The following is a 27,479-nucleotide window of genomic DNA, read 5'->3' on the forward strand; positions in this document are numbered from 1 at the left end:
CGGACGCCTTGGCATAAGCTCTATACAAACAGACCAAGGTTCTAAATAAAAGGAAGAAATAGGGAGGGCTTCTTACCCCCGAGATCGCAAACCCACGGCATAACAGGTTGGCGCAGAATTAGACTATCTATGTGAAGAGCCCTTCACTACACTGATATTCGACGCGAACGCACTATGAATCACTTCCCCAATAGTGGCAGTGGTGTGCATCCGCAAGGAGACCAGTGCAACGTCGCAGTCTCGGGACAGTGAGACCCAGCTTTCGATGGTGACCATAGGTGAAACATACATATTGGGAACTATATTGACGTAACAAACTTTCACTATCAAAATCAAAGATGGCCACCGGTCAGCTATCTTGTTGACCGATCGGTCCCAAAATGCAATATGCACAACTTGGATCCTAGGGGAACCTACATATGAAATATGAGAATGATCTCTTCAGTACTTTCTGAGTAATAGTGGTAACAAACTTTAACTACCAAAATCCAAGATGGCCGCCGTTCGGCCATCATGTTGAGCGATCGGTCCCAAAATGCAATTTAGAAAGATCCCTTCAGTACTTTCTGAGAAATAGCAGTAACAAGAATTGTTAACGGACGGACGACGGACGAAAGGCGATTTGAATAGCCCACCATCTGATGATGGTGGGCTAAAAATATACATATATACATGTATAATTTTTCATATCATTTACAGAAATCATGTCAATAAAACTCTGGTGTATAAAACATCCTGGCATTTAGAGACCAAAGACCACGCAAAGAACACCACGCTCAACAACAAGACAGCTGCAACTGTGGAGTGTATTGTTTGATGGTAAGTCAGGGTTAAATAAGTCTCAATCATGATGAATTCTGTAAAATTTATTGACCTATTTAATTTTTATGTTTCCATCTTATCTATTTTTTCCCTATTTTCCAAATGTCAATTTATGATTTGTTAAATATTCAATTATTCAATGCATTCTCTGTAACTTAAAGCCTTCTGATGTCAGAAGTGCAACATGCTCTGCAAACTGGTTCTTGGGGATTTTTTTACATATAACTTTCACTTAATGTTAAAATCAAATCCTACTGCATTTATTGCTATTTTTTTTTTACTAAATTACAGTTTGCAGAAAGACATCTGACAGGAGAAACATTGTTGGGTATCTCCAGGACTGATGTGGAATCAAAGAGAAGGGAGATTGCACGTACATTCCTGCTTTATGAAGGTAAGATAAAAAAAAAACATACATTGCAGAGTAAAAAAATATTTTCAATGCCAAGTTATTCATAAATGTTTTACTCAATTGCATTAACGGTACTCGATTTTAGAAACAGTTCTGTCTGAACTTTGATACTGGAATATCCAAAAAGAGACACAATTGCAATACTGATGCTTTACAATTTTGTAACTGATTCTTTTGTACATTTTGCAGTATACATGGAAAAGCAGTTTTTTTGTTTGTTTGAGTTTTACGGCCCATTGACAACTAAGGTCATTTAGGGCCATACTACAAGTCATGCATTAATATCAGATAAAAGATCAGGGTAAGAAAAGGCAGGTAAGGACTAAAACATAGATTGTAAACGTTTATTAGATAAAAAAAAGGTTTGCAGGAGATAAAATAGTTTTGGCTAAAACACATGAGAAAACTCATGCACAAAGTTGATGAAATGTTGAGTTGATACGATGATATGATATGATGAGAAAACGTTCATATTCTGTTTAAAATACGATTATGTCTCACGGCATGAAACAAAGTGTACATGTCGGAGACCTCGTAGTACTTATCTCGTATGTGCTTAAAATCAATACAGTGCACTAAAATATGTTTCACTGTGAGAGGAGAATCACATGCATGACATGTGGGAGGATCCTCCCCTCTCAATAGATAGGAATGTGTAAAATATGTGTGTCCAGTTCGGAGCCGAGAGAGAACAACTTCCTCTCTGCGGTCTCTCCGACTGGACAGTTAAGGATTAAGTGTAGGTTGGATTTAAACAGTTTATTGTTTGTTTCGGTAGACCACCTTTGTTGCCAATTGTGTTTGATGGCTGACTGAATTAAAGGTTTGATGTCGGTGTAAATCTGTTTGTGCTAGGCGAAGAGCAGACTTAGCTGCTTTATAAGCCTTTTCATTCCCCTTTATACCCACATGACTGGGAATCCAGAGATAAGTAATTTGAGTTTTAGAAGATAATCGAAATGTTCGGATTAAAGGATTTTGAATTAGAGTATTTCTAGGGCATCTTGATTTCAAAGCCTGAAGAACCGAAAGAGAGTCTGAACAGACGATTGCCTTTTCAATGCGGTGTTCTTCGATGTGGTCAAGAGCCAGACCGATAGCACAAGCTTCCGCAGAGAAAATGGAGGCAACATTTGGAAGTCGGATAGAGGAACAGTGATTAGATGTACAGCATGCTGCCGCAACTTTATCACCATCTTTTGAGCCGTCAGTGTAGATCTTAACATGATCAGGGAAAGCTCTGATGCCCTCTAATGCAAAGATAAATTGATATCAGGTGTTTGAATGAGCCATGGTGGTATATCCGATATGGTGTACTCGTCAATAGTGTCGAAATTTATATTTAGTTCCTGCAAAAACTTTGAACTTCTGATGCCAAATGTTGGTATGAGCTTTTGATTTTGTCTGAATATGTCTTGGTGTTGTGGATTAAATACAAGATCGAATGCGGGGTTTTTGGGATTGGATTTCAGTTGAGCAGCATACTGTAAGGATAATTTCTTTCGTCGATCGTCTAGAGATGGCTCATTAGCTTCCACATGGAGACTCTTCACATGTGTTGTTCGAAAAGGTCCAAGTGCCAGACGCAGTCCCTGATTCTGGATAGGGTCAAGCATCTGTAGATAGGAGCTGCGAGCCGATTCTTAGACAATCGAGCCCTAGTCAAGTTTTGATCTAATAAGTGCCCGGTAGATACGCAGAAGCATTTCACGGTCTGCACCCCAATCAGAATAGAACAGAACACGTAGAATGTTCAGCGCCTTCGAGCACTTATCCTTCAGATGTTTTATGTGTGGAACAAAGGACAGTTTCTAATCAAATATTAATCCCAAGAAATTTAGTTTGTTCAACTACTGGTATTTTCATTCCATAGAGTGTGAGGTCTGGGTCGTTGTGTGGTTTTCGTTTTTGACAGAAATGCATGCAGACAGTTTTTGATCTTGAAAATCTAAAGCCATTTTCGTCAGCCCAATTGACCGATCGCCATACGACCCTTAACCACGCCCCCAATTATCTTACTTAGATACTGTTGCTACGTCTGCCAAGCTTTCACAAAGATGGCGGCTGCAGCAGTATCACGTAGAACATCGCTTACCGACTTACCATCAGATTTCTCTTTAAATTATCTGAAAGAATTGAAAATAACACTCAAATCAAGGCAACAGGGATTTAAGTACTTCAGTGAAGGGTATTTTGAGAATGTTAATCTTTACAAATCAGTTGATATCATCCACGTGTCCGCAAAATGTCATCGGAGTCAACGAAAAACCGAATCGCCGCATAAAATCAACATTGACATTTCTCCGGGGAAGCTGGACCTCTCTCATTGTTCATGTACTGCTGGGTATGTATATATTGTCTTTATTTTATTTTGACTTTTTATTATGAATTCCAAGTCGGCAATTTCTTTCAAACTCAACAGATATATACATTTTTTATGTAGCTTACCGTACATGTTTATAATCATTGTCATTGCAAATATATTCAGTATACGTTTGCGCGATTGTACAGTATTCATGTAAGCTTATCCCAAACATATGCCCAATTAATAGTAAAATCCAAGCATTCTAATTATTAAAGGTTTCCGTGTAACAGTGTGTAGAATCTATAGTAAATGTCATTTGAAGGTGCGTATGTTGTTTGTAGCTCGATCGGAAGTTTGCCTTGCATACATAGTATATAATACGACATAAATATTATACAATGTACGTAGTCAATTTACTGACAAATTGCACAGAAAACCCTTGACACCAATTATTTACAACTTTATTTGACACCTACCTTGATTGGGGACCGTGATTACAGTATAGCATCCCACTGAGTCGGTATTTAATTAGCGTCAGGTACCAGGGCACTTACCTGATTACGATGTTTATTACGGCCATGTGTGGTTACTTGTAGACCACCACCCAGCCTTTGTTTATATTAGAGCACATATATATTACTTTGTTTTGATCTTACGCTGAAAATGAGCATAAATAAAATGTTGATTTTAATCGTACATTATGTAATTCTGCTTGTATTTCAAACAGTGCGAGCGGATGTTGTTCCCACGTTGTCGGATTGATTACTGCTTTGACACAGTGGCAAATGATGGGTCTGTCGGATGTTCCCGCGGATTTGTCTAGTACATGTTTCCAACAACAATGGTCTATACCAAGAGGATCAAAAATAACACCTGAGGCTGTACCACACATGACTATAATACAACCTAAACCCGACAGAAAACACAACAACACACAAAAACACAATCAAAGATTGCCGGTACGCATATGATACATTTTATTAAATGTAACATATCAATACACATATATACATGCATATACATATATCCCTTGAATATATTTCTCTGACAATATAGCTCGATCTTTTGATTAATTACTCATTACTTGTATATAACTTTTATTCAATGACAATTATGGTAACATAAAAATAGAAAGACATATTGTTTTTTTTACACATTTAAGAAACAATTTTACTATGAATTTTACAAAATTTGCCATATTACTTTTACAGGAAAATCAAGGTTGAGGAAAAAGATATTGAACACCTGAAATCACTGATGAACTTCCCTATCAGTTACGTAGCAGTGAAACCAACTAGGATTGTAGATACACATTTAGGTCAAGTTGGTGTTGGCAGCGGACTAAGTACACATGTAAGCTTTACAAAACATAACGTCAAATGTAAATCAACCACACATTGTTTTTAATTCATTCCTTGTCTTGTATACAGGGCATAAAGAAATTAGTAAGGAATGAACACACATACCAAATCTGATTTATAACTGTTAGAAGACTGAGCTGGACTCGCCCAGATAAAATTTTGAAACGTTTGATTCGGGCTATTGCCCTTTCCACGTGCACGCGATGTGCTGCAATTTTTTTGGTAAGCAAAGCATCACTTTGGCTCATCTGTACACCTGCACGGGCAAAAGGTGGAATGTTTAGCTTTAGGCCACATTCAGTGACATCTGACTCTATATTAAAGCCCTTGTCAGCCATTATACCATCTCCTTCATTCAGGAATCCTATTTCTACCAAATCTTTTAACATTTTCTTGCAACCAGATTCCTCAAATATTGCCTTGTCCGATATCGCACCAGAAAATAGCATAGATGAGAAAATGATGGAACCCCATGGGTCACAGGCTACAAGACCTTTTAAAGTATTAGTAGATTTGTAGTCAGAGTATGTCTGTGATTGTGCTTTCAAGGAGGATGGTTTGCATATTTTTATTTCTGTACAATCCATAATAGCAAATGTTGTAGGAAACTCCTCAGCAAACTTGCTAGGCATCATCCTAAATATTGTATCCCTTGGTGGCCAAATTGAGACTTCCCCAAATCTGAGATACATGTAATTTACCCACTGGGTAAATATCACCCCGACAGTTTGCTTGCTTAGTCCAAATCTGTATCCTAGATCTGCGTAATCAAAGTTGTGTCGCAGTTTCATGAGAGTCAACAGTAGTTGGTTGCATATTTCAATAGCCATTATTTCCTTTGTCCTATTTTTGGGGAATGCAATAGGTATGGCTTCATCATCAGGGATAAGGAACTTTTGGATGCCGCGGAACTGTTCTGGTGTAAATCCTGTGTAATATTTCAACCTTGTAGGATTGGTTATCAAACTCCGAACGTCAAAGTTTTCTGTGTGATCTGTCTGATTTGCCGCGTCCACAACTGCACCTTTCCTTTTCTCATTTTCTGTATCCAAAATTAAGATGGACAGCTCTCTTTTCAATCTTTCGTTTTCACAAGTAATACCCATGAACTCTAAAGGGTCAGTATCTGAAATTAAAAGACAAATAAAGTATAAATGTGCATTTTAAAGTAATGTTTTTTTTGTTGTTTATTTTTTCAGGCAAAATTCTATGAAGCAAAACATGTGCCTTCTGTAGATACAGTATGCGGAGATCTGCCTTTTCCAAAGAAAGCACCTATACATTTACCAGAGGAATACCACCCCCTCCCTGCAGATATCGTAATATCGCAAGAAAAAGCTCAGGAATTAGAGGAATGTACCCGGGATCAGGCACAGTGTCCACAATGGTTTGAGGCTCGGCAAACAAGGATAACAGCATCAAAATTCCATGAGGTTATGCACAGAAAAACAATCTCTGACAAATATTTAAGCAGGTTACTTTTTAACAAAAATCAAAGCTGTGCCGCCATGGAGTATGGAAAAAGAAAAGAAAAAAATGCGCGGAAAGCTTATGTAGCAAAGGCTGGTAATCACGTACATGATTGTGGACTTATAATAAATCCAGAATTTCCACATTTAGGGGCTACACCAGACGGGAAAGTTTGTGAAAATGGCAAGACCGGCATTTTAGAAATCAAATGTCCATTCAGTGCCAGGCAAATGAAAATAGAAGAGGCGTTATCATTGCCAAACTTCTGTTTGGAAGAAAGAGAATCATGTGTGAAACTTAGGGAAAACCACTCCTATTACACGCAAGTGCAAGGACAGTTGCTAGTAACAGGTGCTGAGTTTTGTGACTTTGTTGTATTCACACCAAAGGAAACATTTATAGAGAGAATTAAACCAAACCAAAAGTGTATGAGCGATATGCTCTCCAAACTTTCAAATATTTATTTTGAACATGTTCGGCCTTTCTTGGCCATAAATAAATGTTGAAAATGTATACATACATGGACTTTCAGTCTGACTGGCATTTTCTTGTGTTTTCTTTACATCAAGTGGTAAATCATCCTCTGCAGGTGTCTCACATGTCGCACTTAATTAAAGAAAACATCTCATTGTAATTAATATGAAATGAACATGCTTTTACTTTATAGATTCATATATATACATAGCCCTTCAAATGTTTCCTGAAGTCCTTGCACTTATAGTAATGTTTGTTACAGTTACATGATACTATCTCTTTTAAGTTTGAAAAAACGATATTTAGAACGGTAAAGATGGCCATGATGTCCAGCTGGATATATGATTAATTTAAATTTAATGTTCATTCATTACTGGTCACAGACACAGATGCTAATAATGGATTTAGTGTTTGGTAAACTTCTTTGAACTTTGAAGAGTGATATATGCCGTATTAAGTTGAGAAATAAATGGATAAAAGCATCACTGTTCCGAGTGTTAAAATACCAATTTACGTAATTAAATAGGATATAAATCAAGCACCTTGATAAAGAAGACAGGACAAGCTTTCTCCTTTTCGGTGGCTGTCTAGCAGGACTTGGCAGAGACACGTGTCCGTTTGATGTGTGTGGTATGGGATCAGGAAACGAATCAGTTGGACCCGATTCTCCGTGGAAGTGCTAATGAGAAAAGAATAAACAAAAAAAGTGATTTTCCTACTAAGGCATCGGGAACGTCTGTTTATTCAATTCAAGCACATACATATATATGCATACACGCTGTATTTGCAGTCCATGATTATATATTTAACATGTAAGAGACTCACGATATTATAGATGTACAACGTGTATATACCTATACATCCACTCCCCATTACCGATGACAGGTGTTAATAATCATAATAATTAAAAGTTCATACATCAGGTCTGTTACGTAACACTTCCGTTCGTAGTCTGTATATTCATTCACAGGTAGAATACACGTGTCAAATTTACACGCGATACCTGCTGTTCAAGTCAACCCCTGCCCGGTACATGTAATACCCGTGTCCTTTTTCGCACATGTGTGTTACACATGTTATACAGTCACACATTCTGAAGCTGGGTATCTAGGTAGTTGACATGTAAGCTTATAGTGTATTTAATAGCCCTTTTAAACATATTTTCTATAATTTGGCCGACGGGAAAGGAAGTGTAGAAAGTTTAACGTTATTTATGCGAGCTCAGAGCGGCAGAGGTACTTAGTAATTCACTCGTATTTGAAGAATCGCGCATTAAATTACGATTTTTATTAAATATATCAAACGAAAACGCTATATTATCATAACTTACCTTCGAACAAATAAAGGTGTTCTTTGTTACTTTGTTGACGTTGAGCTGATCGTGAGGGCGGTTACATGCCTTGATCCAACGTAGACAACGATCCAAATTACTCTTAGGTTTTGGAAACGGAATAAATTGCACCCCTACTACTCTCTCTGGATACCGGTTATCTGAATTACAAACTCCATAAGCACACCTTTTCCCCATCTTTTTTTACCGCAGTTAAACCTTTATTTATACATCATAGCTTTAGCTTACATATGCGTAACAACCGTGCGCTTGGCAGACATAGCAACAGCAGAAATTATCGCAGCCGCGTACAGCTATAGACGAATTATTTGATTGGTCAATAAAAGATGTGGGCGGAGTTTGGCGATCGGTCAATTTTGTAATTTGCCTAAACATTGTTGTAGTTGTCGTTCTATAGTGTGCATATTCCTTGATCTGTAGCAGATCAAGAAATCATCCAAAAATAGAGACCCTTCTGTAGATTGACGAAGACATTTGGTTACGCTGTTAATTTTTAAGCCAAAAAGTGTGACTGACAGGATATCACCCTGAGGGACACCCATCTCCTGTTTCTGTGTTTCTGAATAAGTTGAACCCGTTCGAACTTTGAAATGCCTGTCAGATATAAAATTTGAAATAATCTTTAGCAAATTACCACGTATACCGATATCATGGAGATCGTTCATGATTCCATATTGCCAAGTTGTGTCGTATGCCTTTTCAAGGTCAAAGAATACGGCCACAAGATGTTCTTTCATGGCAAAGGCTTCTCGTATAAATGTTTCTAGTCTAACTAAATGGTCTACCGTTCCTCTGCGGTTTCTAAAGCCGCTTTGCAAAGGACTTAAAACACAACTGATGATTGTTCTGATACAGACAATGATTGTGTATATCACAATATTTACACATCACCTAAATTCATTGTCCTGAGAACTTCTGACCAGTACAGACTGACCACTGCTACTTGCAACAGTAAAAGCCAACATGAAAGGAGAAAGATTGAGAAGACAAACTTATTTCAAGCCTGGTAATGTACCAACAAATAAGGGACAGACATCAAGGAAAGAATCCATCACACCTGTACCAAGGGAAACGACACCAGTGCTTACCAGAAGACTGACTACCAAGGAAATGGATCTGGTAACCAAGCCTAGTTCAGACGGCCTATCCCTGGTATCTGCTGACCGACCCTGTCCAACAAGGATCCTGCGTCCTGCATGCAGTCCACCAAAAGAGCCAGACTCAGAAATTCCTGAAATAGAAGGAAACCGAATTGTAGATGTTGTGCTAATGGTGAAGATGTGGAACAATGTGATAAGCCTCCATGCCTCACAGACAGACCAGAATTGCCAAGTACCAGACTTTAAACTGGACACTGAGCGTAGGAGGGCCCTGGGATGGAGCTGTGCTGTGAAATGTGATAAGTGTCAATACAGGTCACCACTGTACAAGCTGTACAGGGAAGTGGACTAGAACAACCGCGGACCAAAGCCAGCCTTAATCAACAAGTACCTGCCCTCAGCTTTGTGTGGCCAGGCTGTCAGCACCAAAGGAGCCCGACTGAATTTAGGACACCTGGATATACCAGCAGGGGCCATGAGTGGAATGCAGCGCCAAGCAAACCAAGTGTCGAGAGATATTACAGCCTTGAATAAAAAAGACATGTCAGAGAAGACCAAACTGGTGGTAGAAGCCAACACCCTGAGAGGAGACGAGTCACCGAGCACCATTGGACTAGCAGTAGATGGCCGATACAACAGCACAACATTTGGCTGTGCTAAGAAGCCCGGACTGAATGCCTCTCAGGGAAACAGCCTCGGTATCGAGACATGTACACAAAAACAGTACATACTGGGCCGTGCTCTGCACAACAAACTGTGCTGGACAGGTGCTTGGCTGAGAGGGAAAGGCTATGACGTCCAGTGTCCTGGTGGTCACCCTGACTGTACAGCCAACATCGAACGACATGACGGCCTTTCCGAGTATGCCATGGGAAAGGACATCGGAGACCAGCTTACCAGTCAGGGTGTGCTGATAAAGATATGCTACGACGGATGGGGAGGAACGGGAGCCAAAGGCCTGGAGGAAGCCATGAAAGCCTTGCATCCAATGTGGAAAGTGGAGAGACTGGCTGACCCAACAAACGTTGGCAGAGCACAGTTCCGGAAATGTAACAGTGCTAAGTTCAGCGAGTCCATGTTTCCAGGCCGTACCAGACAGATGAGAGCACATGTGCAGAATATATTTTCACAAGACTTGAAAGCCAGAAGTAGTTTGGTTTTCAAGTCATGGATGAAAACACACAAGGGCCATAAAGACACTACCACAAGCCTGTTACTCTCCGTGCTAGATGCCACTGTTTTGTGCTATGCTGGTGACTGTGCTCAATGCAAACAACATTCTGTAGTGTGCTCTGGAGATGACGGCGACAACTGGTGGCTACGTTCAATGTTCCTGAGTTCGAACCAGATACATCACCTTCAGATGACACCAGAAGACCAGAGTTTACTATTAGAGCTCCTCAAAATGAGACTCAGCACAGAAGCTGTCACATCAATGAGGCTAAACACATCTACCCAGAAGAATGAAGGCTGTCATCGGAGCATAAATGTGGCTCTACCAAAGCACCAGAACTTCGGGAGAAATGCAGAGGGAAGATTGGATAATACAATATTAACACTTAACAACACCGCAGGCATAGCCATACAGCAGAAAGTTCAATATTTTGGTGGTACTCAGTGTGGGGAGGTCAAGCACAAGCTCAATCAACTCAGCACAGAGGAAATCTATCAACGGGAATACCAATACATACCAACGGTCCGAAAGAGAAGTCTGGCATCAGTAGCTGAACAGTATAAGGAACATGCAAAAAAGTCGAAGTCTGCTAGGAAGTCCGACTACAGGAAAGGCCAGCTGGATCCCACCATTCACCAATGCAGGGGAGACAATCAACCTCAGGATCACCAATACTGAGAAGGAGTGACAAAGAGAATTTATTATAGACATTTTGGTTACAATAACATCTGAATTCTGAATTAACCAAAATATGTTACATATATATGACTACCTAAAGAGGAAACCTCCACGTGGTGGTAGTCGGACAATTTTTCACTTTAGACCATATACTAGTATAAACAATAATGGTCAATTATTTCAGATGTAGCAGGATTGAGTTGGTTATCGTGTTGACATGATCGTGGCTGTCGGCTTGGCTGCCATGTTGTTGTCTAATAATAGTTGTTTATATGTAGCGCCCTCTGTCGGTAGTGACATTGGGTTTTATCTGTGCTATTTATAGCATGTACGTGTTGGTTGTCGTGTCTTGTACTCGTGTATGTTCATGGTGCACGGGAAACATTGTCTGGGGACCGAGGAACTGGTCAGCGACTGAGACCCATTTCACGTTATTAACATTGGATTGGCGCATGCGCAGCGGCTTTCGGTAAGTTTATATTAGTTCCGAAATTATTCGAACTACGAACAAGCGATTCTTAATCATCGATAATAAGAGATAATGCTGCTCCCTTTTGGTGCCCTCTTAGCGCTACACATACTGCTACATATACTCACCGGCCTGTTCTTTGGAAAGGAGTTTTTATATCTTACAGATATGGATTCTGTGGATGTGTTTGTAAACCGCAGGGAGTTGTTGGACCTGGAAACTGATATCCGTCTTCAATGTAATCCTTCGGGGATGCCTTGTCCTGTCCAAGGATGTGATCCGTCTATATTCGCAAAATATAGCTCAATAGATTTGATATGTAGACGGTGACAGTATTATGCTGGTAACTAATAGTTACGCTTTGTGGTAACGTTGGTGTAGCGAACGTCAATATGAAGGTGTGCCACTCATAGATGCTGTGTATGAAGGACTCAAAGAATTGGTTTATCATATATATATATATTAAATTTAGTTAACATGTTGTAGAACATTGTATTTATATAATGTACAATATTGAATTTTGAAGTTAAACAAAAGATATTTATTATTTTATTATAACTTAAGTTGATTCAACTATCATAAGTTTATATAAGTGTAACAGAACGGAGTTTAGCCAGTATTGATGCATAAATTGAAAATCTTCTACAGCTACAAACAGCACAAAATAGTCTAGTGGCAGGTCCAGGACGTACAATCATCAACTCGCGGAGACTATACAAAGTGATCTACAAAAAGCATTAGCTGCCATCCAGGGTTTAAGAAATAGAGGAGCAATTCCACCACAGCTCCTATGTTTAATTTGGGGACTCATCCAGCAAACGACGACAGAGTTACAGCGTGTTGTCCGAACCGAGCAAAAGTAGTAATATAAGCCCCGAAAAAGTGGAAGATAGAATAATGTGTGCTAGGCCAGTTCAGTACATAATTGATGTTTCTATAGTTTGGGAATATAAGTCAGTTCTGAAAGTGTATGTCTACAATCCGGTAGTTTGTGCGTTATATTTGGAAATTATTTTTTATTGAAACACAAGATAGTGATATATTGATAAAAAGTGCATTTCAAATGTTGGATTATTCTGAAGGATCATAAAGATTTGACGCATTGGTGGAACTGTAGATCCAAAATTCAATGTCGCAAAAATTCTCATTATGAGAATTAAATAAGAATAAAGTTATTTTCATGGGATACAAGTGTAAACCTGAAGTTTAAAAGTATTTGGAGTATATAATGTACAGTAAATGAAAATACCTGGGGCAAAAGAGTTTTTGTGTTTACCTATATAGATACGATATTCATTCTGGATTTTCAGTTACGAGTGGGATTTACGTTTGCCATCGGGATCTAAAGTTACGATTTGGATTTATGGTTGCAGTTTGATATTACGTTTACCATTTGAATTTACAGTTACGATTGGGATTAATTGTGGCAATTGGGATTTGCCTTAAACATTGGGATTTACGGTAGCCCGTGATGTGGCTAATAAATGCTATATATATTGAGGATCAACCATATAGTTATGTAAATGTGGTGAAAGTGATAAAAAGTTTTAATCGAAAATAACTTTTCATGGTTAATGTTATGGTATTTCGAAGGCCAATTTGAAAGAGGAGTAATAGTATTCCGCTGTGATTTAAAATATATGAAAGGAATTTAAATCGTGGTATCAAAGATGCCCAAAGGATTTACTCGGGAGTACCAGATCGTCACCGACATGTGGAGGGATATACGTTGCATACAAGGTCCGAAGAAGAGTACTGTAGTCAGGAACATTGTGAAAATGTTTCATCTTTGAAATGTCATCTAAAATGTCAAGAAAGCCAACAAATCGGAGGAATTTTCCAGTTGTCCAAGAAAAGAAAGAAAAAGAGTTATTCATACCTGAAGCGTATCTAATTCTACCAGTGTTAAGTGGTAATGGAAGAATTTTAGAAGATGGACAATCAAATGATTCCTATGGATTGTTGAATTTTGTTTGGAGTTATCAGCTTTTAATTGTGAACAGACTTATGCTTGATGATTTAGTTTTATTTAGTTTGTTGATTATATATAAACCTGCAGGGCAAAGTCAGGTTTAGATCTAATAAGTGTCCGGTAGATACGCAGAAGCATTTCACGGTCTGCACCCCAATCAGAATGGGAAAGAACACGTAAAATGTTCAGCGCCTTCGAGCACATATCCTTCAGATGTTTGATATATGGAACAAAGGACAGTTTCCTGGTCATCTTTTGAACATGACGCCAAATAAATAACATCAAACTTGAGAAGCTTCCGGCCAGGTGAGCTAAAAATTGAGAATGAAAAAACGAAATCTGCTGATAAGGGTAACTGAAGAACAAGTGAAAACAATACAAGCTTCATTTGCAGATAATGACAGGGATGTTGATGGTGCAGTAATTTAAAACCAGCGAGTCACTGACCAGGAAGTGAACAGTATACATGTTAACAGTGGTATAGAGATATTGAAAACCAGTGGTGATGTTATCCCTGCCATTTTATTGGGTGAGAACTGATACTCAATGTTCACATAACTAGGCAGGAAGTGTTAATATTGGCAGTCCTGTGACGGAACGAAATGCTTAACGACATTCTGAAGGTTTTCATTGTTTTTGTACACATTGTGTTACTGAATCAAGACAAAATGTTCGAGAAACTCAGAAACTAAACAAAGACCTATATAAATGGAGCATGTTGTCAGGACGGGAGTTGTGGTTAGACCAAAGATATCTTGCAAAGAAAAATAGACAAATGGGCAGAAAGGAGAATCATGGAACTGTGTGGACAAAGAGAAACAATGCCAAGCTATGTCTTGAAGAATGTACGTGAACTTAACACAAATACAAATAACAAACCATACACGGAACTGCAGCTTAAAATCCAGACAGTTTCAAATTTAATCTCCGCCTCTTTCCTTTTATAGTCTCAGCCCTAGTTTAAAAATTGCTTGATCAGTCATGAAAGGAATAAAAACGTCGCCGTTTGTAACGTTTGATTATATAGTAAAATGATTATTTTAAGTTTTTTTTTGTTTGTGAGTGTTTTGGGTGACTGAGGTATATTCTTGTATTTTCTTCTTGCATCGTGAAACTTGTCAATTGTATAGTTTTATATCACTGAAGCATGTCGCCGAAAATACCAAGCAACACACCCCATACGGACAACAGGCGAACCAGTCTTCCCACTCCGGTTATGCTGAGCGCTGAGTTTGTTTTTCCATATCCCTCTTTGTCAACTCCACCATTTGCTTCAACACCATTAAAAACCAGGCGCAGGATACGATCATTCAGTCCAGTTGAGGTGAGTGACGTTTCCTTTGCTCTACCATCAAAGAAACGTTTCGCAACTTGTTCGCCTGAATCATCGTTTTATGCCATTAATACTAGAAGAGACAGGACTGAGGTACTTTGTACAAATGATGATGATCTTGATGATAACGGTAATGAAAATGAAGTTGCTACGGACTATGGTAGAGTTGTTAAGTGAGATGTACCATGTGTTGTCAAAGAAACAGTAGTTTAACAGTTTGATTAAATCCTATTTACAGCCAGGGTCATGTAATAACGGCCTCCCATGTATGTGTTGTAGCGTGTATGACGTGCATGGTGTGTTTTATGAGACTAGTATACCTGTGTTAAGTGCACCAAATTAATGACATTTATGACGAATGACCAGGCCTTTAATGCTCTTATCAACATAAAGCTCAGCGTGTCACTCGGGGAAATAAAAACATTACTTTTGTTGTTCTTGACAATACACGGAATGTCAATAGGAAGCAAATAAGCAGATTTCCGTGATGATTGTGGTTCGTTGAACTCTGCAAACGCAACTACTGCCAACCAGTCCTTCATTTTGAAAGATGGGAAGATAGAGCAATTTTCGGGTGTTCTGTCCAAAAGTATTCAGTCAGGGAAATATTGAATCCTACGATGCACAACTAGATAGGATAATTCCTTTTCAAAGGTACATTACCTCTTTAAAGCATGAACATGAATGTCGCTGACAAAGTTCTGGAGATCTTAGAAGTATGTACCGGTGGTAATTATATTCGGAGTATTCAGCATGTTTGGCACGCTCTTCAAACGTCATGTAATACAGTGACGAACAAATAGATAACATGAAGTCAAACTGTTGTGGAGAGGGGATAGTGTGATGGTAGTTTGTTTGATTGATGAACGACCTATAACGGCCAGAGTTATGTAGGGACGGTCTCCCATGTATGTGGTATGTTGTGTGAGGTGGGTGTTTAGGGAGACTGTGGAATATTCATGTTGTGTCTTCTTGTATAGTGGAACTGTGCTATATCACTGAAGCATGCCGCCAAAGACACCAAGCAACACACCCCATCCGGTCACATCATACTGACAACGGGCGAACCAGTCGTCCCACTCCCTGTATGCTGAGCGCTAAGCAGTAGCAGAAACTACCACTTTTATAGACTTTGGTGTGCCTCGGCCAGGGGACAGAACCCAGAGCCTTCTTCACAGGGGCGAACGCTCAACTCAAGGCCAAAAGTGAGGCGGTGCCAAGGGAGACATTAAGAAAAATAAATGTTATTCGCAGAAGTTTCTGCAGGGTCGCGATTTGGATAATTTGGACTGTTGTCTTTACCAACCAAGGAGACTTCAGCTATATTTGTAAGACGTAGCACCGTTAACGAAGACACGCTGATCAAGATCATTCAATTTCCCATAGAAGTAACATTTTACTGGAAAGATTGCAAAACGGAGGACCAAGGAAAGAGGGTTTTTTCGTTGGTTATCGAAAAAATTCGTGAAAGGTATTTTGATGATGATAGCAAGCTTTTAAGTGATCCTCATTTGGTAGCCAGGAAGGAATTTCAAATCAGTGGCATCCTTCTTGGTAAGTTATGTGGTGCTTTCTTTTCCATCATGCATTGAAGTTTTAATTAGGGAAAACAATGAAAACAAGGCCCATTATCTGTGGACACATTTGATACAAACCTTTTCGTTTTTTACATGCAGCTGTTTTTTTTTAATACAGCTTTGAAGTAAGTAGTTATACCGTATTAGACCAAATAAGCGCCCATGCCCCTGTACATACCCCTCCCCTTTTCAGGCTTTCAATATATTGCCCGGGCATAGGACCAAAAGTATCCAAACTATATATATTTGCAACAATTGCGTCTTATTAAGCAACTTTTCTTGTCATAAGAATTGTCATAATTTTTTTATTAGTAGTTTAAATTCAATTTTAATTCTTCAAACTTAAAGCAAAATTGTAACACGTCTGCACGTGCAGTACAACCTACCGAAAAGATGAAGGAGTTCCGAGTTATTAGTCACTTTTAGACAACTATAAATTGAGGTTGATCATCGCCCAATCCTCCGGACGGAAATCAGGAGTATCGTTCTGAAGATCGGTAGGATAAACTCTTTATTTTCTGTACGTTTTTCATGTACATATGTATATGTGTTCAACTGAAGGCAATACAGTTTTGATCTGGGGTCACATTTTAGTTCGCAGGCTGCGTAGATATTGTGACCAGCATGCTCACAAGCAGAACCTTAGTTTTCAATGCAATTCTCGCAAGGTACATTTAGTTGGATATCCTGGGTCCCTACGCTTCAAGAACATATGTCGGACATTAATTTTTATCAGCCAGAAATTGTTTGCATACAAGTAGGCGGTAATGATTTGAGTCGCCCTTCCCTGACCCCGGAGTGTGTTATGGCAAATTTGCCAGGCCTGATTGAACAGTTGTTTCATGCTACTTTCGTGAAATATGTTGTGGTTTTAGGGCTGTTTCCTAGGGAAAAAAACTCGAGCACATAAGGGCGATGTTCCTGTAGATGAGTACAATGTCAGAGTTCATCGTTAGAGCACCATGTTACGTGAAGCTCTCCAGGGTAGCATATTTTGCAAGTTTTGGGAGCACGATCGCATGTCCAGTCTGAAAGATTGATATTTGCCGGACTCTAGTGATTGTTTTTTCTGGCGACATAAGGGATTAAAGACTGGGATATTCTCGTGTCTGAGCCAAGATGGCGTCCATCTTTCGAGGAAAGGGTCTCGCAAGTATATTCTCTCGGTGCGTGGGGCTGTACTGAAGGGCAAGTTATTGAGCGCTTCGCGGAGTGCCATATAAGGTAAGCGTGCCCTCATTAACATAAATTATGCGGGACGGCACTTCCGCCCAGGTTTGTTTCTTTGTTAGTTTGATTAATTAACGTCCTATTAACAGCTATGGTCATGTAAGGACGGCCTCCCATGTATGTGGTGTGTTGCGTGTATGTTGTGCGAGGTGCGTGTTTTGGGAGACAGCGGTATATTCGTGTTGTGTCTTCTTGTATAGTGGAACTGTTGCCCTTTTTATAGTGCTATATCACTGAAGCTTGCCGCCGAAGACACCAAGCAACACACCCCACCCGGTCACATTATACTGACAACGGGCGAACCAGTCGTCCCACTCCCTGTATGCTGAGCGCTAAGCAGGAGCAGAAACTACCACTTTTATAGACTTTGGTGTGTCTCGGCCAGGGGACAGAACCCAGAGCCTTCCTCACAGGGGCGAACGCTCAACTCAAGGCCAAAAGTGAGGCGGTGCCAAGGCAGGCATTAGGAAAGATAAAGTCAGTTAGGAAGAAGAGAAAAGATAAGATCCTAAATTTAGTCGCCTTTTACGATCATGCAATAGGGGCAGCAGGTACAATTCTAACGCCCTACCTGCAGGGCAGTCCGCCCAGGTCATGTATCGGTTACTCTCGTCTATCGAACATTAGGCTAGTGCTGCGATTAATATCATTGTATGATTAACTTCAATTATCACAATCTGAGACTTATTAAAAGGTTGAGTGTTATATAACTTTATATATTAACAATGACATTCTTCAGTTGTTTAAAGTTCAAGGTTAAGTTATGTGCAGTTTGTTTACGTCACATGTCATCTACATATACATTGTATTGCACGGGTCAAGGTTACTACATAGAAATTCTTTGTTTACGTTTGAGTGTTAGCTTGTTTAGCATTCAATAGGTTACGGTCTAGCGGTCACGGTCAATTTTACTTCTCTCGCTCTCCTAAGTAAATATTTGGAATATTGTTGTTTTCCCCTTTGACATAGATTGTGATTTGTGTTACGATTTGAAATGATTTTAGTTAATTTTTAAGTATGTACAGGTGAATGGTGAGATAGGTAAATGTGGAGTACATCTAAGGTGTGTACAATTAAATATTGCCTTACATCATAGGTATGTACAGGTAAACTGAGTACATCTAAGGTGTGTACAATTAAATATTGCCTTACATCATAGGTATGTACAGGTAAACTGAGTACATCTAAGGTGTGTACAATTAAATATTGCCTTACATCATAGGTATGTACAGGTAAACTGAGTACATCTAAGGTGTGTACAATTAAATATTGCCTTACATCATAGGTATGTACAGGTAAACTGAGTACATCTAAGGTGTGTACAATTAAATATTGCCTTACATCTCAGGTATGTACAGGTAAACTGAGTACATCTAAGGTGTGTACAATTAAATATTGCCTTACATCATAGGTATGTACAGGTAAACTGAGTACATCTAAGGTGTGTACAATTAAATATTGCCTTACATCTCAGGTATGTACAGGTGATCATGAATGGCGAGTACATCTAAAGGTGTACAACTTAATATTGCCTTACATCACAGGTATGTACAGGTGAATGTTGATTACATCTCATGATCAGGTGTGTACAATTATATAAATATTTTGTCTTACATCATAGGTATGTATAGGTATAAATCATTGAATTTGCAATTTTTAACAATATGTCTATGTATTGAGTACCAACAAAAAGGTACCACCATATATAGTACTGATTACATTACCAAACAGGTTGGTAATTGGGTGCTTGGTTCATGCATAAAGCACCTATCTTAATATGATATAAGGGATACATATTGCAGATTTCAACTCTTACCCAAGGTGGTTTCGAGTAGTAATATGTATCGGGTGTATTATAGGAAATATTCACAATCATATCAAGTTTCGAACAAAGGTTTTTCTTTATTTATCACTTATTTCAGATATGGGTCCAATAAGACGCCTACCAAGGCGACAGGCAGCCCTAAACAATAGGGCTGTCAGAGTTCATGAGAACCAACAGGACACTGTGGAACCAAACTCAACTGTAAATGAATCAAATTCTGGACAGTCACAATTTCCTACCGCAAGAGAAATAGCATCGGAATTAATGCAGCAAATGTTGGAAAAGGGTGTGGCAACGGTGTTGCCTGGTGCCACATTGCCTTCATTACATACAGCCCAGAGTAGAGCACCACCTTCGGCCGCACTGGGGGCACCACCTGTGGTACCAACTGCTGCGACATCATCATCAGCTGCTATCGATGCACCACCTGTGGTACCACCTACTACACCACCTTCGGTAGTCCAAATTGCTCCAGTTGTACCAATGCCTACGATGCCTCCATCGGCTGCCTTGGGGGCACCACTTGCTACATCATCTCCTCCCGCAACACAGCTGTCTGCAACACCTGTAGTACAATTGCAGGACGAGACTGTTAATTTGGTAGTTTCGCCACCTTGTAGTATCCAGCCACCATTACAGTCTGTTGTTAACAACATGACAGGTGAGACTAATAATGTGTCACCTTACAGCAGCATCTCCTTACCTCTGGGGCTAAACTTAGATACAAAAATTGTGTCAAAAATTCATAGCCATGAATTTGTTGACTTTGGGAATTTGCTTTTACCGGCAACAAAAACAAAAGAATGCCAACTACGGCTTCAAGGAACCGAAATTTCTGTCGTTCCAAAACAAAAGCATTTTCAAATTCGAACCATTGAACAATGGCTTCAAGCTTTTCATATTTTTACATCAGTGTACATCCAGAGCCATGCTCACCGAATAGCTAGTCTACTAAAATATGCAGACACTATTCAAACACTTGCCCGGAGGTCAGGATTTGCTGCTGCAATCTTTTATGATTCACAGTTTCGGTTACTCATGCAACACAATAGTAATATGGCATGGGACGTAATCAACCAGGAGTTGTATTTACATGCCCTGGCTATAAGTTTGAAACCTGTTCAGAGACAGGTGCCCTTTCCATCAACCCCAGCCCAACCATATGGTAATGGAAACAAAATTAAAGGTCGGTGCTGGGAATTCATGCAAACCGGTTCATGCAACTATGGGTCACAGTGCAGGTTCCTTCATGTCTGTGCCAAATGTGGGGGTAACCACCACGTCAGACAATGTAGGGTGCAGGGCAACAAACACCAAAACAAATCAGCCATTAACCCAAATAATGGGACTTCACCAAACACTCAGGGCAACACCGGGACCTCCCAAACAAACACCTCGGGCAGACATAACGCCTCAAACAATCCCAGGGGTCGTCCGGGAAACAGTTCATAACCTTCCTACGCCAGTAAAGTTTGATATATTAAAACAGTATTTGGGAGGGTATGACTCTGACAGATTGATGAGCTTACAAAAAAGTTTTGAAAAGGGATTTTCATTACAACATCAGGGTGAAAGAAGCTTTCGTGAATCTAGAAACCTCAAATCAGCAGAACAAAATCCTGTTATTCTGAAACAGAAAATTGACAAAGAAGTATCACTAGGTAGGATCGCGGGGCCTTATGATTCTCCTCCATTCACAAATTTTCAGGTATCTCCTTTGGGTTTAGTTCCTAAAAAAGAGAAAAATGAGTATAGGCTTATACATCACTTATCCTACCCTAAGGGATCATCAATAAATGATGGGATTTCTCCTGAAGATTCATCGGTTCAATATCAGTCAATATCAGATGCTATTGGTTTGGTTAAATATTTTGGGACTGGGACATTACTTGCCAAAACTGATATTGAGAATGCCTTTCGTATTCTTCCCATATCCCCGAATGATTACGAACTCTTGGGTATGAAAATGGGTGGGAAATATTACTTTGACAAAGTTCTTCCGATGGGCTGTTCTATATCCTGTAACCTTTTTGAACAACTCAGCACAGCTTTGCAATGGTCTATGTCCAACCATTTTCAAGCTGCAGGCGTAGTGCATGTACTAGATGATTTTTTATTTGCCGGTCCCCCAGATTCGGATAAATGTAAAAATGATTTAGTGTCATTCCTTGCATTATGTCAAAGGGTAGGTATACCCATCAAACATACCAAAACAGTACAGCCTACAACTGTCATAACCTTTTTGGGAGTTGAAATCGATACAGTTCAAATGGAGGCACGTTTACCACCCGATAAAGTTGAGAAAATTAATTCACTTTTGTCAGCTTTTGGTTCACGCAAAAAAGTTACACTTAAAGAACTCCAATCTCTGATAGGCCTCCTCAATTTTGCATGCTGTGTAGTACTTCCAGGGCGCCCTTTTTTACGCCGCCTCATCTTCATTTCTATACTGATGCTAGTGGACTAGGTTTTGGGGCCGTTTTTAACGATAAGTGGTTTTATGGGGAATGGCCGTCAAACATGACCTGTCATCATATAACTATTAAAGAACTTTTCCCTATAGTCATAGCAGTAGAAATATGGGGCGACGATTTGAAGAACAAATGCATACTGTTTCACAGTGACAATGCAGCTGTTGTTTCTATATTGAATAAACATACAAGCAAGGACTCAGTTGTCATGAAACTTGTACGTAGACTAGTTGTTAAAACATTACAGCTGAATATCCTATTCTGTGCAGAGCATATAATGGGTAAAAGAAATATCTTGGCAGATTTTTTGTCTCGATTGCAGGTTCACGCATTTAAAGAAATAGCTCCACACATGACGAAAGACCCTGTACCAGTCCCACCTCATCTGTTGCACATTTGATTACAATAGTGCAACATCTCCTGATGACTGCAATGGCACCCCAAACCAGAAAAAGCTACATGAGAGCTTTCAGTCAACTTCAAGATTTCGCTAGTACACATTTTAATTCTATAGCTTGCTTACCAACTAAAGTGGACCTGCTGGTCTATTTCATTGCTCATATGTATAGTGAGAACAAGTCTTCAGCAACCATTAAGTCTTATGTTGCTGCGGTAGGGTACATTAATAAGTTAGCAGGCTATGCAGACCCAGCCCAGTCCTTTATTATCAAAAAGATTTTGGCAGCCATTCAAAGAGGAACATATCAACCAGACTCTCGTTTACCTATTACTCCAGATATTTTGCGGAAATTGGTTGGGGCATTACCTAAAACATTATTACCACAATACCAACAGTGTATGCTACGAGCAATGTATCTTTTAGCTTTCCATGCCTTCCTGCGCGTAGGTGAAATGACAGTTAATACGTTTAGTTGTCATACATTGCAATATAACGACATAGCCATTATTCCAGATTGTCTTGGCCATCCAATCAAAATAGAAATTACTTTTAGATCCTTTAAAAGCAATTGTAATATACGTCCAATTGTCCTATCCATAGAGAAAAAGCAAGATACTTCCATCTGCCCAGTAATGGCATTAGTCCAATTTGTGACCATACGAGGCACTAATCCTGGTCACCTTTTTTCTTTTCCAAACAATCAACCAGTGTCTTATCAGTTTTTTACTACATGTCTGAAACAAACGCTATGTGCAGCTGGCATAGATTCCAAAGGCTATACTAGCCATAGTTTTCGAATCGGGGCTGCTAGTACGGCTGCAGCTCAAGGGGTACCAGATGAGGACATTCAACACATGGGTAGATGGAAGTCACTGGCTTTTAAACGCTATATACGTTTACCAACATTTTTTGACAATGCATAGAAAAGATTTGTAATTTTGAAAGACATGGGAAGTTTAAATTCCATACTGAGGTTATGCTGTACATGTACGTGTATTGGAGGATTTTTGTCAACTTGGGCATTGGGTCGAAGTTGAATACTGCTTTGTCAAAGTTTAATATTGTATTCTATCATATTAGGTCAGTTCCTTTGTTTTAATTGAGGTCAACTTGGGCATAGGGTCGAAGTTGCACTCAATAAGACAGGATAATATTTTGTGCGTATGTATATTAATGTGTTACATTAATAAGACTTTTAATTGCTGTTATTTCAATGAGGGTATTTATGGTATGTGTTTTATCAACTTGGGCATTGGGTCGAAGTTGTGTGGCATGTTGTACATACCTTTTGATTTTTGAACTTTGTTTTACTGAATTACTGAAGTTGTGTGGCATGTTGTACATACCTTTTGATTTTTGAACTTTGTTTTACTGAATTACATGTACCCTGGTACTCGCTTTCGTAGAAATTAGTACTATAAAAATTATTATTATTATTTATCAACTTTGGCATTGGGTCGAATTTGATCTTGTTGATGTACTTGTAATGTTTACATAATGTATATTGTGATACTGTTTTGGTGGCTGGATATGGTACAAATGAGGAAAGATAACCATATCTGGATAATGAACGTGTTTTATGATTTCACTGCTTCCAAGGAACTATCATATGCTATGCGCTTTTGTGACAGTGTACCTCATCAAAGTGAACAATTATCTACATATGGATGATGACTCGATACACTTTTGAGAATAAAGGAACTAACATATTCATGAAAAAGGTTACACCATTCCATCCAACATGGTTTGAGTATGTTTCTTTTGACAGATACATCTGCTGTTAGCTCGGGCATAGGGTCGGAGCTATTTTTTGCCTAATATTGAGAATAGTTGAATTTTTTTTTATATTTCTTGTTCATATGTTCAAATGATAAGAAAGATCGCCGTAAAGGGCTTCGGGTGGGGTATGTTGTTGCAGAACAACATTGTGGCGTTTTTATCCCCACCTAGAACCAAATGATGTCTTGAAAAGTAAATATCTTCAAGTCCGGCGTTTATATTTAATAATCAGCCAATTTCAATCAGAACAAGTCTCTGCTTTGTTTTTGCATGTATTTGGTTCAACAAGCTCGCCCTCACGACGGTCATGTATAAATTGATTGATTTGATTACTGGCCAAAAGTTATGGGCTACAATTAATTCTGATTCATACACATTATTTATGTTTGTTTGGAGATATACTGCTATAGTATTCTTTTTTCCCAGGTGTTTCATGAATAGTGTATATCAGTAAGCTGCAATATGAGGCCAAAACGAAAGGCGGCTGCAAATAATACAGCAATTAAACAGCGACGAGTGACAGAGCAGGCTGCAGCTGTTAGTGCCACACCAACTATCAGCCCCCCAACAACAAATGATGTGCCTGCTGTACCTGCCCCTTCACAGACCATGCCTATATATGAAGTACAGCCTTCAAACAAGGTTTGGAGGAAGCTTAAAGACTATACTTACACTCAGAAAACTCGGCCTCAACTTCCACGACTGAAAATGCTGATGCCAGTGCTGAAGAGACTATAGCTACCAACTCGCCCCATATAGCTGTACCCACCGAACAAGGTCTAACATCACATGACTCTATTAGTACAATCTGATTTAAATACAGATCCTTATTATCACTACGTTGGATAAGAGGTCACGTCAAGATGACCTTTTGAAATGGCCAATCAAAGTGCCACTGCCAGAATCTTGACTGGGGACGAAATAGTTTGAAAAAGCAGTCTAAATTATTTTCGTGTATGTAACCATCTCGCCAGAAGTGCACAACAAAGCTAATACTGGGGCGAAATGACGTTTTCAAATGAGGTTAGATGTTGAAACTGCATTTGTTTGCTCTGATGTACACGTGGTATAAAGGTAATCTTTACGTGACGCCTTATGGGATATTGTCAGATCCTCTATTGAACGGAGTGGTTATAAGGATCTGTGTTAATGAGATTGCTATTAGTAGGTCATCAGTCTTACCAGCAATGACTTTGGCATCCGTTGAGCAGCAACACGAAAGCCACAGTAACACTCCTTTCATGTCAACATCCATTCCTTTGGCTGATATAGTTTGTTTACCTATTAAGAAAAAAATTGGGCTGGGGATTATGTAGAGCTGAGTACTCTCAGCAGAAAAGAACCAAATACCTTTGAAATGGTCATTAAGCAGAATGATACTGGGGCTCCCGTGTCTCAGTGGGTGCCTAAAACTAAGACTAAAACTGTGTCCATTGACCAATGGACTTTGTTTCATTCTTATGTCGCTATTTACTGTCAAAAGAAACCTCGGGATTTTGAGGCACTACTAAAATATATATCCGCAATGTTATCCTATTGGGACTTTTGGCAGAGAAGCAATGTTATCATTGGGACCAGGTGGAATGGGAGCTCTGGCATGAGGCTATAACCCGCAAGTCAAGCACAAACAAAGGTTCTGTCAGTGTCTACCCTAAAGGCCTCTGTTGGAAGTTTTTGAATGGCCGTTACTGCAATGGATGTCGGTTCCCCCATAAATGTTCCATATGCAATGTGGATCGTCCACCTATCATGTGTAATGCTTCCAACATGCAAACCAACCAATCAAACCAGTCGCCTTTTCGTGCCCAGCGTTTCGCAACCCACTTTGCTGCCTCAAGATCCCGTGGTTAAAGGATCAGGATAAGAGAAGACATTTATTCATTAAACATTGATACATTAATATTTTTTATATTGCAGTGATAACATGTGACTACCAGTAGGAAACAGACCACACGAAGCTGCTGCCGACTCAGAAGACATTGTCAAATTAAGGAAGCTGGAAAAGGATCTAGCTGCAGCTAAAACCAAATTAGTGAACTTAAATATGAATTAACCAGATATCAATGAAGCTCAACATCACCATGTCAAGTTACACAAATAGAAAGACTGGGTAAACTTTCGCTTATGTAGAAATAAAGTTAAGAACATAATATCCAAGGCAAAGAATAGTACACCCTGTACTGTGTGGCGGTCGAACAGACCTTATATCGACCTGTCCCTTTCACAATCTGATTGAAATACAGATCCTTATAACCACTCCGTTAAATAGAGGCTCTTATCTAACGTAGTGATAATAGGATCTGTATTTTAATCAGATTGTCCCTTTCAAATCATCTACATCCAAAGGAGACATATTTCATGGTTTGTTTCAAGGGCATGATCAATCAACTTACCACAGAATTCAACTCCATGAAGAACCAGCAGTGGAAGAAGCCTAATCAACGCCCGCAGAAGTACAAGGGAAAGCAGAACGGCAATACGGAACAGGAGAAGCCTAACCAAGTGGCGAAGACTGAGCCAACCTGTTACCGTTGTGGAAGAGAGGGACATATAAGTAGAGGATGCAGGGCACTTACCGATCACCAGGGAAAGCCTTTAAACGGGAATGGGCCAGGAGTGCAAGGGAAACGTCTGGCCTAGGCATCACCTACTCACAGCAGGCAAGGAAACCACCCGATCTTGTGGGTACACCTACAGAAATAACGGTAACTGTCGGAGGTGTGACCACTACAGCTTTATTGGATACTGGGTCCACCGTGTCCACAGTTAGTCACAGCTTTTACACACAGCATTTGGAACATCTTGAGCTCCATTCTCTGGATTCAATTTTGACCATTGAGTGTGCGTATGGCAAGATGCTGCCTTATGAAGGTTATGTCCAGACAGAGATTACTTGTACAGGACTTGGAGTTGGTGACAGTAGGATGGATTGTCTACTCTTGGTTGTTCCTCAGAGTCCCTACAAAACCGAAGTACCACTCCTTATTGGCACTAACCTATTGACTGGACTTATGGGTAAAGTTCGAGCGGAACATGGAGCTAACTTTCTACAGAAGGCTAAGCTGGTTACTCCATTTTACTTAGCATTCCGTTGTATTACTCTTAGAGAGAAGGAGTTAGAGCGACACCAGGACCGATAGTCAAGTTTCACATTACCGTCTTGTTTTCCCGCGGAAAAAATATCAAATCCAAAACGAGGCTATACATTCCGGGTTTTGTCAACAAAGATGGCTGCGCCCATGGAGATAGATACGTCTCCTCATTCTCTGTCAGATT

At 39.5% G+C, this 27,479-nt stretch overlaps 3 protein-coding genes, 1 long non-coding RNA gene and 1 pseudogene across 4 annotated transcripts; 4 read left to right on the forward strand and 1 right to left on the reverse strand.

The window, feature by feature from the left end:
* The window catches only part of LOC138305724 (uncharacterized), a 31,475-nt pseudogene extending 29,984 nt beyond the window's left edge, over positions 1 to 1,491 (forward strand).
* Positions 1,492 to 4,499: 3,008 nt separating this feature from the next.
* On the reverse strand, positions 4,500 to 8,552 carry LOC138306707 (uncharacterized). Its single transcript, XM_069247169.1, has 4 exons — positions 8,175 to 8,552; positions 7,387 to 7,523; positions 6,891 to 6,976; positions 4,500 to 6,026 (listed from the first exon to the last, which is right to left on the reverse strand). Exons 1-4 carry the CDS (start codon positions 8,370 to 8,372, stop codon positions 4,948 to 4,950), a joined length of 1,500 nt encoding a protein of 499 aa, XP_069103270.1. The 5' UTR covers positions 8,373 to 8,552; the 3' UTR covers positions 4,500 to 4,947.
* On the forward strand, positions 4,756 to 7,327 carry LOC138306742 (uncharacterized). Its single transcript, XR_011205904.1, has 2 exons — positions 4,756 to 4,892; positions 6,100 to 7,327. It is a non-coding gene; the product is annotated as an uncharacterized lncRNA (long non-coding RNA).
* An 11,100-nt stretch (positions 8,553 to 19,652) lies between the features above and the next one.
* On the forward strand, positions 19,653 to 20,605 carry LOC138305725 (pupal cuticle protein PCP52-like). Its single transcript, XM_069246003.1, has 2 exons — positions 19,653 to 20,214; positions 20,580 to 20,605. The coding sequence occupies exons 1-2, from the start codon at positions 19,653 to 19,655 to the stop codon at positions 20,603 to 20,605; spliced, it is 588 nt and encodes a 195-aa protein (XP_069102104.1).
* Positions 20,490 to 22,020, forward strand: LOC138305726 (uncharacterized). The gene has a single exon (XM_069246005.1). It carries the CDS (start codon positions 20,716 to 20,718, stop codon positions 22,018 to 22,020), a length of 1,305 nt encoding a protein of 434 aa, XP_069102106.1. The 5' UTR covers positions 20,490 to 20,715.
* The last annotated feature ends 5,459 nt before the right edge of the window (positions 22,021 to 27,479 follow it).

This window comes from Argopecten irradians, chromosome 13 (assembly GCF_041381155.1).
Source record: "Argopecten irradians isolate NY chromosome 13, Ai_NY, whole genome shotgun sequence".
In the NCBI taxonomy this organism is placed as follows: Eukaryota; Metazoa; Mollusca; class Bivalvia; order Pectinida; family Pectinidae; genus Argopecten; species Argopecten irradians.

What these genes read in the sequence shown, in the direction of transcription:
- LOC138306707 (XM_069247169.1), bottom strand. Translation starts at nt 8,372, where the DNA reads ATGGGGAAAAGGTGTGCTTATGGAGTTTGTAATTCAGATAACCGGTAT. An exon ending in GTCCTGTCTTCTTTATCAAG is followed by an intron (nt 6,977 to 7,386) that starts GTGCTTGATTTA and finishes TCTTTAATTAAG; the next exon opens with TGCGACATGTGAGACACCTG. An exon ending in CAGTCAGACTGAAAGTCCAT is followed by an intron (nt 6,027 to 6,890) that starts GTATGTATACAT and finishes TTTTAATTTCAG; the next exon opens with ATACTGACCCTTTAGAGTTC.
- LOC138305725 (XM_069246003.1), top strand. Translation starts at nt 19,653, where the DNA reads ATGGGTCCAATAAGACGCCTACCAAGGCGACAGGCAGCCCTAAACAAT. An exon ending in TGTTGTTAACAACATGACAG is followed by an intron (nt 20,215 to 20,579) that starts GTGAGACTAATA and finishes TATGATTCACAG; the next exon opens with TTTCGGTTACTCATGCAACA.
- LOC138305726 (XM_069246005.1), top strand. Translation starts at nt 20,716, where the DNA reads ATGGTAATGGAAACAAAATTAAAGGTCGGTGCTGGGAATTCATGCAAA.